This window comes from Equus quagga, chromosome 2 (genome assembly GCF_021613505.1).
Source record: "Equus quagga isolate Etosha38 chromosome 2, UCLA_HA_Equagga_1.0, whole genome shotgun sequence".
NCBI lineage: Eukaryota > Metazoa > Chordata > Mammalia > Perissodactyla > Equidae > Equus > Equus quagga.
The window spans coordinates 68,761,377-68,775,804 of NC_060268.1; the positions used below are offsets into that span (position 1 = coordinate 68,761,377).

Genomic DNA, 14,428 nt, shown 5'->3' on the forward strand with positions numbered 1-14,428 from the left:
TCATAACCAGAAGGGAAACCGACAGATTAGAAATTTATTTCTTATAATTAGATTTCTGTTTCATGTAATAGTTCAATGCAGGTATTCAGCATTCAGCCTTTCACACTGTAATTCAGGGACCAAATTAACTCTCATTCTCTAGAGAGTTCTGTGTTGGATCCTCTGTATGTGGCCAGTGATTGGGAGGAAAGAGAGAGAATATAAGTGGTGATGTAGATTCTTTTCATAAGCCAGGTCTCGAAATGGCTTACTTCATTTTTTCCTGTATTCTAGTGTGCAGAACTTAGTCACATGGCCATCTACCTGCAAGAGAATCTGGAAAGTGTTGTGTAGCTTTGTGATAGGAGAAGAAGCTCATGGTTTTGGTGAACATATGGTAGTCTCTGTCACAGAGGCTGTTATGATAATTTATGCTTGACATGATAATGGTTTGTATTGGAGTGATATTAGTGGATTTATGGCTTCAAGATATATTTAGGAGATAGAATTGGTAAGATTCAATATATCTGCTCTAACATAGATCCCAAAACAGAGTAGCTCATATAAGATTGAAGGTTATTTTTTTCCCATGTAATAGTCGAGACAGCCTCAGTTCATCTAGGGCTTTACCTTTAGAAAGGCAATTACTAAATTCCAGCTCATCAGTCCATAATGTTAAGAAAATTGTATCAGTTATTTAGTTTCTCAGTAAGTTTCATGTAAATATATGCGAGTGTTACCATGCTTAGAATTTTAATGTACTCCTGGTGTTCACTGACTGGTAATCTTGTCTTCATTCTACTTAAAATATGAAGGGCTTTAGTAGTCGGAATTTGAGAAAGGTTCTTTCCTCAATTATTTGAAAAGCTGAAGAGCCACTTAAAAAAAAGAAAGATATTTCATTTTATGGAAAAGCAGTATTATCGATGGATTTTGAAGAACTTGTGTAACTAGAAACTTTCATGAAATTACAAAGATAAAATTTAATAAATGATGCTTGAAGCCATTTCACGATTATGAATAAAGTTGCTAAAAGTAGAAATTAGTTAGGTTTTTTTTTTTTTTTAAACCTAAGAGAAAGAGAAGTTAATAAGTTCTTTTCCCAGTCCAGGAGCAAGTCTCAGAAATACATATACCCTTTAGTGAACATTCTGAACACTTGCTTTCCTAGATTATATGCTATAAGAGTTGAACATAAAAACTTTCACTCAAGACTGATATATATGCTTTTAATTGAAACATTTAGTATTTGAACAAGCCTCTGTAAAATCTCCATACAGCACTAGGTGGCACACTGTGACTTTGGATGAAAATACATGTATTTTGTTCATCTCCTTGAAGAAAAGAACCTAGGTGAAATTAATAGTTGAAATAGATATTTATAATGTTATGAAGTATTTCAGACTCATTTATTGCATTTCAAACCCTGATACTTAAAGTGTTTAAAACTATTGTACTTAAGTTACTACTGACATTTTTATAAGAATAGGATTATTAAAAATTAACCATGTATTACAGAAAGTACCTGTGCTTTAAATTGAAAAATGGTTTTCAGTCGGGGGTTGTAGTAAGATGAGTGTTATAATGTTTTTGCATGTGAAGTATTGGAATTAAGAATGAAAACAAAGTCTTGAGCTGGTGGCTTTTTCTTTGTATGTATATGTATTAGGTAGAAAATAAATAACTTCACAAAATTTATGGTGGAACCGAAATGTTCATAGAAGAAAAGAATATTAGACTTCAAGTTTTCTGGTCTACGATTACTACAACACTGCTTTCTTGTGATCATTTTAGTTCCTAGAAAATCATTACTTTATGAAGACTCTTGAGTTAGAATATAATGTGTAGGATAGTGAATTTTATGATATCTATCTACCTATAAGAGTTTCTATGATTGCATGAGGGAATCATCTAAAAAAGAGCTGAAAAGTAGCCCAGGTATTTAAACTTATTCATCTGGCCTAAAAAGAATATTGATACTTCTTGGTTAAAACAATGCTCAGGTAACCTAAATGATAGGTGCCAACCTAAGTTATACAGAGCTAATGATCATTGGGAGATGTGTTTAAGTAAAAGGAGGAGATTTTATGGTGTTACATTGATTAGAAAGTATGGGAATAGAGAAGAGATGATTCACGAATTTTGCACAGGATAAAGCTGGGACAGTGATCACAAACTGATGAGTTCCAGTGAACACTTATGAGTTAGATTAAGTAGATGCCATGTGGATATCAGGGTAAGGTCAGAGGAACGAAGGAATGTGGGTGCAGGGTATTTATTTTAAAGATGTAAAAACTTAAGAGGAAAATTTGGGTCAACCTCATAGCACAGAGTATTAGAGTAGAAGAGAACAATCTTTGTTTTCCTAATGGTTTGGGCTGGTTGGTTGGTTCATTCATTTGTGTACACTGAAACTCAATTCTTACCAGTCATGGATTTAGCTCCTGTGGTTATTCCCTCTTTCCCTGTGTAACTCAGTTTCTCTTTCTAATGGATCATTATCATCAGCATAAAAATATATTATCACCTATCTTAAAAACTTTATTTCCACTTTCTTCTTTCTCTATTCTCCTTTATGACGAAACTCAAAGGTTTTTTATACTTGCCATCTCCATTTTCTCACTCATCATTCTCTTGAACTCTCTTCAATCAGGATTTTGACCCTACTAATCTACTGAATAGGCAATAACAAGTTATTGACTTATTAATTTTTATAAATTATTACTTTTATCACTTTTTGGACAATGCAAAGCTGTCATTGTAATTGTTACTCCTTTAAAGGTGAGGTTTTTTTTTTTTCCTCCTCTGTTTGCTTTTAAGATTTTCTCTTTGTTTCAGGTTATCATCAGTTTTTCTGTGACATGCTTAGGTCTGGTTTTCTTTGTGTTTGTCTTGCTTGGAATTTATAAAGATTCTGGAAGAATTGAGCTTGTATCTTTTGTCAACTAAAAGCAAATTTGCCAGTTAGTTTACCCTAAAGATGAGTTTATTCGGGAATAGCCAAAAGAAATTGCAGTTTGGGATGTGCATGCTATGGCAAACCAAAGGCAAATCCTGGAAACAAAGGAGAGAAGTTTGCTTTTTAGAGAAACAGGAGGGGAGGAAGGGGCTGTTCCAAGCAAAAGTCCATTGGAGGAAAGTAACAGTTCAGGGCGGCAATATCTTCTCATTGGCTGAGCTTTGGTGTTCCTCGTTGGCTGGGTTATTGCTCGTCGGAAGAGAAATCTTCCTTCAGCAGTAAGGTAGTTTTACTTTGTGACCAAGATGGAAGTGTAAGTCTCTTTTTGTTTGGTGTAATTGACAATGTATGATAGGGTGTGAGAGCTCTCCTTAGAGGCCTTCCCAACTCCGATTTACTTAAGGTTTCTTTTGTTAATTTCCGTATTTCTCTCAACTTTGTTTTATACTATCAAATGCGTTAGTGGGGCAGTTGGTGAAATTTAAACAATTCTTTTAATTTAGATAATAGTTCGTATCAATGATAATTTCTTGATTTTGGAGAGTATCCTTTGCTATAGGAAATAGACATTGGAGTATTTTAAAGGGCAAGGGGTATCATGACTGCAGTTAATTCTCAAGTGTTTTAGAAAAAAAATACATGAGGGTATTTTGACAATTCTTTGTCCTAATTTGAAACTTTTCTGTAATTTGAATTTATTTTAAAATAAAAATTAATTTCTATCTCCCAGTTGGCTTCTCACCACACAGCCACTCTCATTTGTTTATATATTGTCTATGACTGCTTTCACACAAAACAGCATGATTGAGTAGTTGTCACAGAGACTATATGGTCTGGAGAGCCTAAAATAAAAAATTATTTATTGGCAATGGAATATCATCTTCAACCACCATATTGAGGAAACAAATAATGCTGATAACATTATGTGTTGGAAAGGCATGTGACAATACACACTTGTAAAAACTTTAGGAGAGCCTTAAGGGTCTGGAAGATAAAGACAGCTCCCTGAATCCAAATCTCTCCATAATCCTACAGTCAACTTCCTCCAAATCATACAATCAACAAGGAGAACAAACAAAGCTACATATAATCAAGATTTCAGCATTACAAGAAGACGAGGAATACTGTAACCTTCAAATGTAGGCTCATAACTAAACACCAAATTCGAAGCTAGCTCCTACTGCTACTGAAAACCTTTAGAAACAATCAAGTGAAGTTGCACGTTTTTTCAAATGGAATCTGGTTGTTTCTCTGCCTCCCCCCTAGAATAATGGTATTAAATAAAGACATATTAGAAACAAACAAACAAATTATTTATTATCTGGACCTTTGTAGAAATTTGCTGACCCTTGCTCTAGAGTATAGTGACTTTTTTCTTCTCTTCAAGTCATACTACTCATTACTAAGTTCCTTTGTTTGAGAATAATGTATTGCTTTTCTTTCACATATTCCCCAGATAAACGAGCAATTAAAATCAACCAGTAGGTGAGGAGAACCCAAAAGGGAACGGAAAGAGTAACATATTACAAGTGAATAACCACATTAAAAGGGGTGAGGATGAGAAGAACTAGAGTAATTTTGGAAAACGAAATCCAGTAGTTTCACCAGATCCTGTAAGGCTAAAGATAAGAACTTTATAGAAATGCTATAATCTTGTTAATAAATGTGTTTCTCACGGAGATATGGGTTAGCAATCTTGAAACTACTTTATGTATATATTAGAATTGAAAAGGTAAGTAAATATATTGTAGAGAATGAGAGCTAGTTTTCTTACTGGTGGAGAAATAAATTACAGATAAGGAAAGGGGAAGGCTAAAATGAACCTTGAGGTGTAAAGTTGAAATCAGAAGTATCAGTGTAACTCATGGATTTTTATATATCTATGTAGATAGATACAGAAATACAGATGTGTGTATTGTGGACTAGTGTGCATACATATATTTTCTGTTTTCTCTCACGATTCTATGGGTTGACTGGGTGGTTCGTCTGTTGTGCCTGGGGTGCTGGGATGGCAGCAGACATCTGGGGGCTTGACTGGGCTGGAACATCCAGGATGGCTCAGTGGGTGGTGTCTGTCAGCTGGGAGTTCAACTGGGGCTGTCAACCAGAGGGCTGCCTTTACATGCTATCTCTACTGGTGTCTTGGGCTTCTGATGGCATGACAACTGGGTTTCAAGAGAGTATCCCAAGAGGGAGTATTCCAAGAGAGCCAAGTGGAGACCTCAAAGCTTATGACCTAGTCTCAGAAGTTATGCACTGTAACTTCCACCTCATTTTAGTGGTTGAAAGGCAAGTCACAGAGCAGGATTCAAGGGGAGGGGATTACACAGGGGCATGAACACCAGAGGTTTGGTTTACCTAGGAGAAGGGGAACATCTTTGAAGACTAGCTACCATAGTGATTAATTCATGTATTATTTTTTGCTCTTCCTTGTTTGGTTCACTCATTTGGAATGTTAACTCTTTGAGGTCAAGTACAATACAGCCATCAACTGCATAATGATGTTTCAGTCAGTGACAGACTGTGTATATGATAGTGGTCCCATAAGATTAGTACCATATATCCTAGGTGTGTAGTAGGCTATATCATCTAGGTTTGTGTAAGTACACTCTGTGATGTTCACATAAGGATGAAATTGCCTAACAACACATTTCTTAGAACTCATCCCCGTTGTTAAGTGATGCGTGACTGTATCTATATTTCTTTGTATTCGCTTCAGTGTCTTACACAGTGCCTTACACATAGTAATTGCCCAGTAAAGGTATTGTTGCCTAATGATTCCAGGAATGCTAAAAGTCCAGGCTAGCAAAAACTAGAAGAGAAGATGAATGCACCCGTTAATTGGACTGGGACTTTGGGCTGGGTTCCCTAGGGAACTTTTTTCAGAAAGAGGCAGATTTCCCACATGGACTTAAGGGTTAGGCAAGGAGGCTGCATCCTCATGCTCATAGGGATTCTTTATAGAGCCCCTTTCTTTTCATTGATACTTGGCTTCTAAAAACAGGCTGTTTTCAGATAGCATATATTAGTGGGGAGGTAATTTCTTTTACGTTACCATACCTGGCTCCCGTTGGACCAGGGTCTTGGTCAGGCTGAACCTGTAGGCTAGTGTTGCTTTCAGCTAGGTGGGGCTAAAGCAGGCAAGAAATTGTACACACACACACACACTCATACTCATATATGTATATATTTACGTACATGTATATATGTATATATTTGTACACACATCTACATACATATACACACACATTGTGTGCAGTAGTTTGAGTTTTAAAATTTGCAATTTAAATATGTCAGCTACAGGAATTATTGTTTAGATCCCAATAATTTGGAGATAAAATTTTGCAGTGGAAATTTACAAATGAGTGGAAATTTACTTCAGTGTTATCTCTAGGGAAAAAATAGAATCGAAAACATTTTATGCCACAGAGAGCTTTCAGGGGGAATACATAACATGTTTGTGAAAACTGCTCTCTTCCACACTTTGTCTTGTTGATTTGTAAGGGGTAGTGCTGAAATGGGAACAGAGCATGTTTGTGCTCCTTAGGACACTTTTTCATCCTTTGATTGTATTTATTCTTGAAATAATTTGTTTATTTTAAAAATTGTAGGATTGTCTTCTTAGAACTAAAAAATTTCTGTAACTTACTTTCTTTTCTCTGTTTAACCACCTTTCCAGTCCCAAATTAGTTTCAAGGGTTTCCTTTCTGAGAAAATGTGAAAAATAATGAATTTGTTTGCCAAATATATTTTATATGTTGACTGATCTAATAATCTAATAAATATTGTCTTTTCTGTACATAGGCTTCATTCCAGCGCTCCAATAGTCATGACAAAGTAAGGAGAATAGTTGCAGAGGAGGGTCGTACAGCCAGAAACCTAATAGCTTGGAGTGTTCCACTAGAAAGCAAAGATGATGATGGTATGTATTAAAGTTTCATTTTTGTTGTAAAGAAGGATATATTTAGTCCTGAACAGTAGATAGACTGACTGAAAACTGTTTACAATGAGAACTGGTGGGCAGTTAGTATATATTAAAATAGAAATGCATTTTTTATTTTTTTATTGTAACTAACATAAATGATTTCATGAAGGTATTATTGTTTTATTGTTTCACATAAGGATGAAATTGGGTTTGTTATATTATTAGGACTGGCAGATTAGGGTTTTATTTTTTAAAGTTACAGAAGATTTAGATGTTTTTCTTTTACTAAATTCTTATAAAAATAAAAAATAGGTTTTAAAAAAATTCGCTGTATTTACCATGATTAGGTACAATTTAATGAATGATTTAGAAAAGATAAGTATATTTCTTTAGGTTTCATTATTATTTAAACTAGAAAAAATATCTTTTCTCTTCAGTCCCTTCATTTTAATGGCTAGGAGCAGTGCAAGCACTGCCTAGGTCCTGGGGATCTAGAAAACTGGATAGGGAAGCAGAAGAGAGGAGATTGAAGTGTGCCAAAGGAGGCCTCACTGAAAATTTCTGGGGACTTGTAGATATTCCTTACATTGGGTTTGCATGATGTCTTTTAATGCTTAAATTTTCTTACGTATTTTTGGAGGGATTCCAAAGAAATTAAGTTGTATCCTTTTCAGTGCCTCATAGGACGCACATGATGTTGGTTTGTCTTGTTACTAGTGATGCCAACTTTTTTTTTTTTTTATTGAGTTAATGATAGGTTACAATCTTGTGTGATTTCAGTTGTACATTAATGTTTGTCATTCGTGTTGTAGGTGCACCACTTCACCCTTTCTGCCCACCCCCCACCCCACGTTTCCCCTGGTAGCCACTAATCTGTTCTCTTTGTCTACATTTTTAAATTCCTCATGTGAGTGGAGTCATACAGAGATTGTCTTTCTCTAACTGGCTTATTTCACTTAACATAGTTCCCTCAAGGTCCATCCATGTTATTGCAAATGGAATGATTTTGTTCTGTTTTGCAGCTGAGTAGTATTCCATTGTATATATGTACCACATCTTCTTTATCCATTCATCTGTTGATGGGCACTTAGGTTGCTTCCACGTCTTGGCTATTGTAAATAATGCTGCAATGAACATTGAGGTGCATAGGACTTTTGGAATTGCTGACTTCAGGCTCTTTGGATAGATACCCAGTAGTGGAATGGCTGGATTGTATGGTAGTTCTATTTTTAATTTTTTGAGGAATCTCCATACTGTTTTCCATAGTGGCTGCATCAGTTTGCATTCCCACCAGCAGTGTATGAGGGTTCCATTCTGTCCACAACCTCTCCAACATTTGTTACTATTAGATTTAGATATTTTTGTCATTCTAATGGGTGTAAGGCGATATCTTAGTGTAGTTTTGATTTGCATTTCCCTGATCAGCGATGATGAACATCTTTTCATGTGCCTATTGTCCATCCATATAACTTCTTTGGAGAAATGTCTGTTCATGTCTCCAGCCCATTTTTTGATCGGGTTGTTTGATTTTATGTTGTTGAGTTGTGAGAGTTCTTTATATGTTACGGATATTAAGCCTTTGTCAGATATATGACTTGCAAATATTTTTTCCCAGTTAGTGGGTTGTTTTTTTGTTTCAATCCTATTTTCATTTGCCTTGAAGAAGCTCTTTAGTCTGATGAAGTCCCATTTGTTTGTTCTTTCTGTTGTTTCCCTTGTCTGAGAAGACATGGTGTCCGAAAAGGTCCTTTTAATACTGATGTCAAAGAGTGTACTGCCTACGTTTTCTTCTAGAAACCTTATGGTTTCAGGTCTCAGCTTTAGGTCTTTGATCCATTTTGAGTTTATTTTTGTGAATGGTGAAAAAGAATGGTCAATTTTCATTCTTTTACATGTGGCTTTCCAGTTTTCCCAGCACCATTTGTTGAAGAGACTTTCTTTTCTCCATTGTATGCTCTCAGCTCCTTTGTTGAAGATAAGCTGTCCATAATGTGTGGTTTTATTTCTGGGCTTTCAATTCTGATCCATTGATCTGTGCACCTGTTTTTGTACCAGTACCATGCTGTTTTGATTACTGTAGCTTTGTAGTAAGTTTTGAAGTCAGGGATTGTGATGCCTCCCGTTTTGTTCTTCTTTGTCAGGATTGCTTTAGCAATTCGGGCTCTTTTGTTGCCCCATATAAATTTTAGGATTCTTTGTTCTAATTCTGTAAAGAATGTCATTGGGATTCTGATTGGGATAGCATTGAATCTGTAGATTGCTTTAGGTAGAACGGATATTTTAACTACGTTTTTTCTTCCAATCCATGTACATGGAATGTCTTTCCATCTCCTTATGTCGTCATCCAATTCTCTCAGAAAGGCCTTGTAATTTGCATTATGTAGGTCCTTCACTTCCTTAGTTAAATTTACCCCGAGGTATTTTATTCTTTTTGTTGCGATTGTGAATGGTATTGTGTTCTTGAGTTCTTTCTCTGTTAGTTCGTTATTAGAATATGGAAATGCTACTGATTTATGCAAATTGATTTTATACCCTGCAACTTTGCTGCAGTTGTTGATTACTTCTAAGAGTTTTCCAATGGATTCTTTGGGGTTTTCTATATATAAGATCATGTCGTCTGCAAACAGCGAGAGTTTCACTTCTTCCCTCCCTATTTGGATTCCTTTTATTCCTTTTTCTTGCCTGATTGCTCTGGCCAGGACCTCCAGTACTATGTTAAATAAGAGTGGTCAGAGAGGGCATCCTTGTCTCGTTCTTGTTTTCAGGGGGATGGTGCTCAGTTTTTGCCCATTGAGTATGATGTTGGCTGTGGGTTTGTCATATATGGCCTTTATTATGTTGAGGTAGTTCCCTTCTGTGCCTATTTTGTTCAAAGTTTTTATCCTAAATGGCTGTTGGATCTTGTCAAATGCTTTCTCTGCATCTATTGAGATGATCATGTGGTTTTCATTCCTCAGTTTGTTGATGTGGTGTATCACGTTGATTGATTTGTGGATGTTGAACCATCCCTGTGTCCCTGGCATGAATCCCACTTGATCATGATGTAGGATCCTTTTGATGAATTGCTGAATGCTGCTTGCCAAAATTTTGTTGAGAATTTTTGCATCTATGTTCATGAGTGATATTGGCCTGTAGTTGTCTTTTTTCGTGCTGTCCTTGTCAGGCTTTGGTATCAGTGTGATGTTGGCCTCATAGAATGTGTTAGGAAGTGTTCCATCCTCCCTGATGTTTTGGAATAGCTTGAAAAGGATAGGTATTAAATCCTCTCTGAAAGTTTGGTAGAATTCCCCAGGAAAGCCATCTGGTCCTGGGGTTTTATTCTTTGGGATGTTTTTGATTGCTGTTTCAATCTCTTTCCTTGTGATTGTTCTGTTCAAATTGTCTGCTTCTTCCTGAGTCAGCTTTGGGACATTGTAGGAGTCCAAGAATTTATCCATTTCCTCTAGGTTATCCATTCTGTTAGCATAGAGTTTTTCATAATATTCTCTTATAATCCGTTGTATTTCTGCAGAGTCTGTTGTTATTTCTCCTCTTTCATTTCTGATTTAGTTTATTTGAGCTTTCTTCCTTTTTTTCTTTGTAAGTCTGGCTAGGGGTTTGTCAATTTTATTTATCTTCTCAAAGAACCAGCTGTTTGTTTCATTGATCCGTTCTACCACCTTTTTCCTTTCAATAGTATTTATTTCTGCTCTGATTTTTATTATGTCTCTCCTTTGGCTGACTTTGGGCTTTGTTCTTCTTTCTCTTATTCAGTTAGGTGTAGTTTAAGATTGCTTATTTGGAATTTTTGTTGTTTGTTAAGATGTGCCTGTATTGCGATGAATTTTCCTCTTAATACAGCTTTTGCTGTATCCTTTATGAGTTGGTATGGCGTGTTACCATTTTCATTAGTTTCCAGGTATTTTTTGATTTCTTCTTTAATTTCTTCAATGATCCATTCTTGTTCAGCAGTGTATTGTTTATCTCCGCATCTTTGTGCCATTCTCAGCTTTTTTCTTGTAAGTAATTTCTAGCCTTATAGCATTATGATCGGAGAAGATGCTTCTTATTATTTCAATTTTTTTAAATTTGTAGAGGCTTGCCTTGTTTCCCAACATATGGTCTATCCTTGAGAATGTTCCATTTGCACTGGAGAAGAATGTGTATTCTGCTTTTCTAGGATGAAGTCATCTATATATGTCTATTAAGTCCAATTGTTTTACTTTTTCATTTAGCTCCACTATTTCCTTGTTGATTTTTTGTCTGGATCATCTGTCCATTGATGTGAGTGGGGTGTTGAGGTCCCCTACTATTATTGTCTTGTTTTTAACATCTTCCTTTAGGTCTGTTAATAGTTGCTTTATGAACCTTGGTGCTCCTATGTTTGGTGCATAGATATTTATAAGCATTATTTCTTCTTGAGGAAGTGTCCCTTTGATCGTTTTATATTTCCCCTCTTTGTCTCTCTTTACATGTCTTAATTTGAAATCCACTTTGTCTGATATAAGAATGCAACCTCTGCTTTTTTTTCTTGCTATTAGCTTGAAGTATTGTCTTCCACCACTTCACTCTCTGAGCCCTGTGTGTGTCCTTGGGGCTGAGGTGTGTTTCCTGGAGGCAACAAATTGTTGGATCTTGTTCTTTAATCCATTTTGCCACTCTTTGTCTTTTTATTGGATCGTTCAATCTGTTTACATTGAGACTGATTATTGATGCATGTGGACTTAAAGCTGTCAATTTGTTGCTCATTATTTGGCTTTCCTCCTTTTCTCTTCCTGTGTGCTTTATCCTACCCGTTTGATAGTGCAATTTCTTATGCTGGGTTTCTTCGATTTTTCCTTATTTATGTTTTCTGGCTCTGTTCTGTTATTTAGTTTAGTGTCTACCCTGAAGTTTGTATTTGGAATCTCGTGTATAATATAGTGTGATCTCTGGTGGTCTCTTATTTACTTGGCCTAGACTAATTTAGTCCCTTTGCTCTTCCCCTCCTAAATTATTGTTTTCATTTCTTATTCCAACTTGTGTTATGCGTTTGTTGTTAGAGTGATAAGATCGTCTTTGCTTTGGTAGTTTCCTTACCTTTATCCTAATGCTATAGTTGAATATTTGCTATCCTATTCTGGTTCTATTTGTCTGTCTCCCTACTCTGTGGTTTGTGACCCCTTTCTCCCTTTTTTCTTTTTTCAGGTATGAGAGCCTTCTTGAGGATTTCTTGTAGTGGAGGACTTGTGGTCACAAATTCCCTTAATTTTTGTTTGTCTGGAAAAGATTTAATTTCTCCCTCATATCTGAAGGATATTCTTGCTGGATAGAGTATTCTTGGCTGAAGATTTTTATCTTTTAAAGTTTTGAATATGTCACTCCATTCTCTCCTAGCTTGTAAGGTTTCTGTAGAGAAATCCGCTGAAAGTCTGATAGGAGCTCTTTTGTAGGTTATTCTCTTCTGTCTTGCTGCCCTGACTGTTCTTTCTTTGTGTTTCATTTTTGCCATTTGTTCTACTATATGCCTTGCAGTAGGTCTTTTTACATTGATAAATCTAGATCTGAAAGCTTCCTCTACACACATTTCTCCCTCAATCCCTAGATTTGGGAAGTTCTCTTCTATAATTTCATTAAGCACACTTTCTGTTCCATTTTCCTTTTCCACATTCTCGGGAATTCCTATAATCCTTTAATTCTTTCTCCTCATTGAATCTGCTATCTCTCTAATACTTTCCTCATTCCTTTTAATCCTTAGTTCTCTTTCTTCCTCTGTCTGGAGCCATTCAGCCTGTCTATCTTCGATTATGCTAATTTGCTCTTCTATGGAGTGTACCCGGGCATTCAGGGAATCCATATTCTGTCTTATCTGGTCCATTGTGTTTTTCATCTCTAGTAATTCTGTTTGATTCTTCTTTATAATTTCAATCTCTTTTGTGAAGTAACTCCAGAACTCAGCTTGTTTCTCTATCTTTCTCTCTACCTCATTGAGTTTTTTGATTATAGGTGCTCTGAACTCATTTTCACTTAGTTTACCTATTTCCAAGTCTTCAGGAGTTAATTGTGTGTTTTTATTGTTTTCCTTCTGGTCTGGGGCCTTTATAAATTGCTGGATGGTAGAGGAGGGGTTGTTTCACATGGTGGTAGAATTCGGTTGCAGTTACAGCCTGTTGCCACTAGATGGGGGTCGAGTGCCACACGTTCTGAGCTCTCGTCTTCGGGCAAGATGGCCGCGCCCTGTGTGGTTTGCCGGGGCAGGGAGAGCTGGTTTCTCCGCACACTGATCTGGATTCGGTCAGTTCTGTTCTATGGTCTCCCAGGGCCCTGGGTTTATGGGGTCCCTGCGTACGGAAGCTTTCCCCCGTCACTGGGTTTCCACTGTACCGGTGGCGGGAGTCCTAGACGATCCCCCGGTCACGCGGCCCCTCCCCTTCTCCTTCCCGACCCGCACGGCCATCCCAGTTTCTAGGGGAGCCAGCGAAGTTCTCTCCTACCCCGTTACAGCTCCTCCGAGGCAGGCAGCAGGGACTCCGTCCTCTGTCTTTTGATACTGTAGGTCTGAGTCCTGGCATTAGGTTCATTAGCTGAAATTCAGGTTTTTTTGTTCAGTCCTTTCTTGTACTTTGGAACGGAGAGAGTCCTGGGTCGGCTCACCCTGCCGTTTTGCTCCACCTACTTCCGATCTGAGGTGTTTTTTCAGTGATGTCAACTTTAATCCCTTTGTTGAGATGTTATCTTCCAAGTTTCTCCAGTATAAAGTAACTAATTTTTTCCTTTGTAATTAATAAATAATTTGCGGTAAGATAGTTTGAGACTATGTAACTATGCTGTTTCACTTGAAATAGTCTATCCGGCTTTAACTTCCATTGATAATTCTCAACGGAGTAAATTATTCCTCTCGTCGTTGCAAAATGGTCATTTGCGAACCCCATTCTTCTTTCTACATTTATTAGTTGGCATTCTAATGTAAGGAAGAGCTTTCTCTTTTCCTCTTTGGGTTTATATATGTCTGTATGTATTCAAATTTGTATGGACTCATGGTTTCTTGTTTCTTAAGCATCAAAGCATCACTCTGCTTTGACGCTTAAGTTGTTCTAAATTTCTCTAGTGGGAGACCTGCTAAGCTGGCTCCTGTTGGTTTTTGACGTGTTCTCATTCTTTGAGAACATCCTTACACAGCTGGATGTTTCAAGCTATACAACAGTTCACCCATGTTTTATTCTTTTTTATTTATTTTATGTTTACATTTTACTTTTTACATTTCTATTTAAAATTTTAGTTTTTATTGATTTTATCTTTTTACATTTGTATTTCTGATTGGTTTGCAGTTTGTTCTTACGTGTAGTGTGAAGTCCGTCTATTCTTACATGGATCTAATTTTATCTTTTTTCCATATGGGTAATAAGTTGCCCCAGCATTGCTTAGTATAAAGTCTATCTTTGACTCAATCATTTGAGATGCCACTTTTATTGTAGATTGAATTTCCATATATACCTATATTCTGTTCCGCTAGTCTTTTTATCTAATTGATGTGAGTGCCACATTGTTTTAATTATAGAGGCATTATAGCATTTTAAAATATCTGCTAGGATCAGTCCTCCCTCGGT

The 14,428-nt window shown here is 36.5% G+C and overlaps 1 protein-coding gene across 7 annotated transcripts in view; it reads left to right on the forward strand.

Moving 5' to 3' along the window:
• The window catches only part of SCAPER (S-phase cyclin A associated protein in the ER), a 513,402-nt gene that overhangs the window by 66,181 nt on the left and 432,793 nt on the right, over positions 1 to 14,428 (forward strand). For all 7 annotated transcript variants that reach the window (XR_006887542.1, XM_046653964.1, XM_046653961.1 and 4 more), the window contains one exon: positions 6,743 to 6,860. Coding sequence is in view for 6 of the 7 variants with exons in the window: in XM_046653964.1 (XP_046509920.1) it covers positions 6,743 to 6,860 (118 nt within the window). In the remaining variant the exon portion in view is untranslated. The remainder of the gene's footprint in view (positions 1 to 6,742; positions 6,861 to 14,428) is intronic.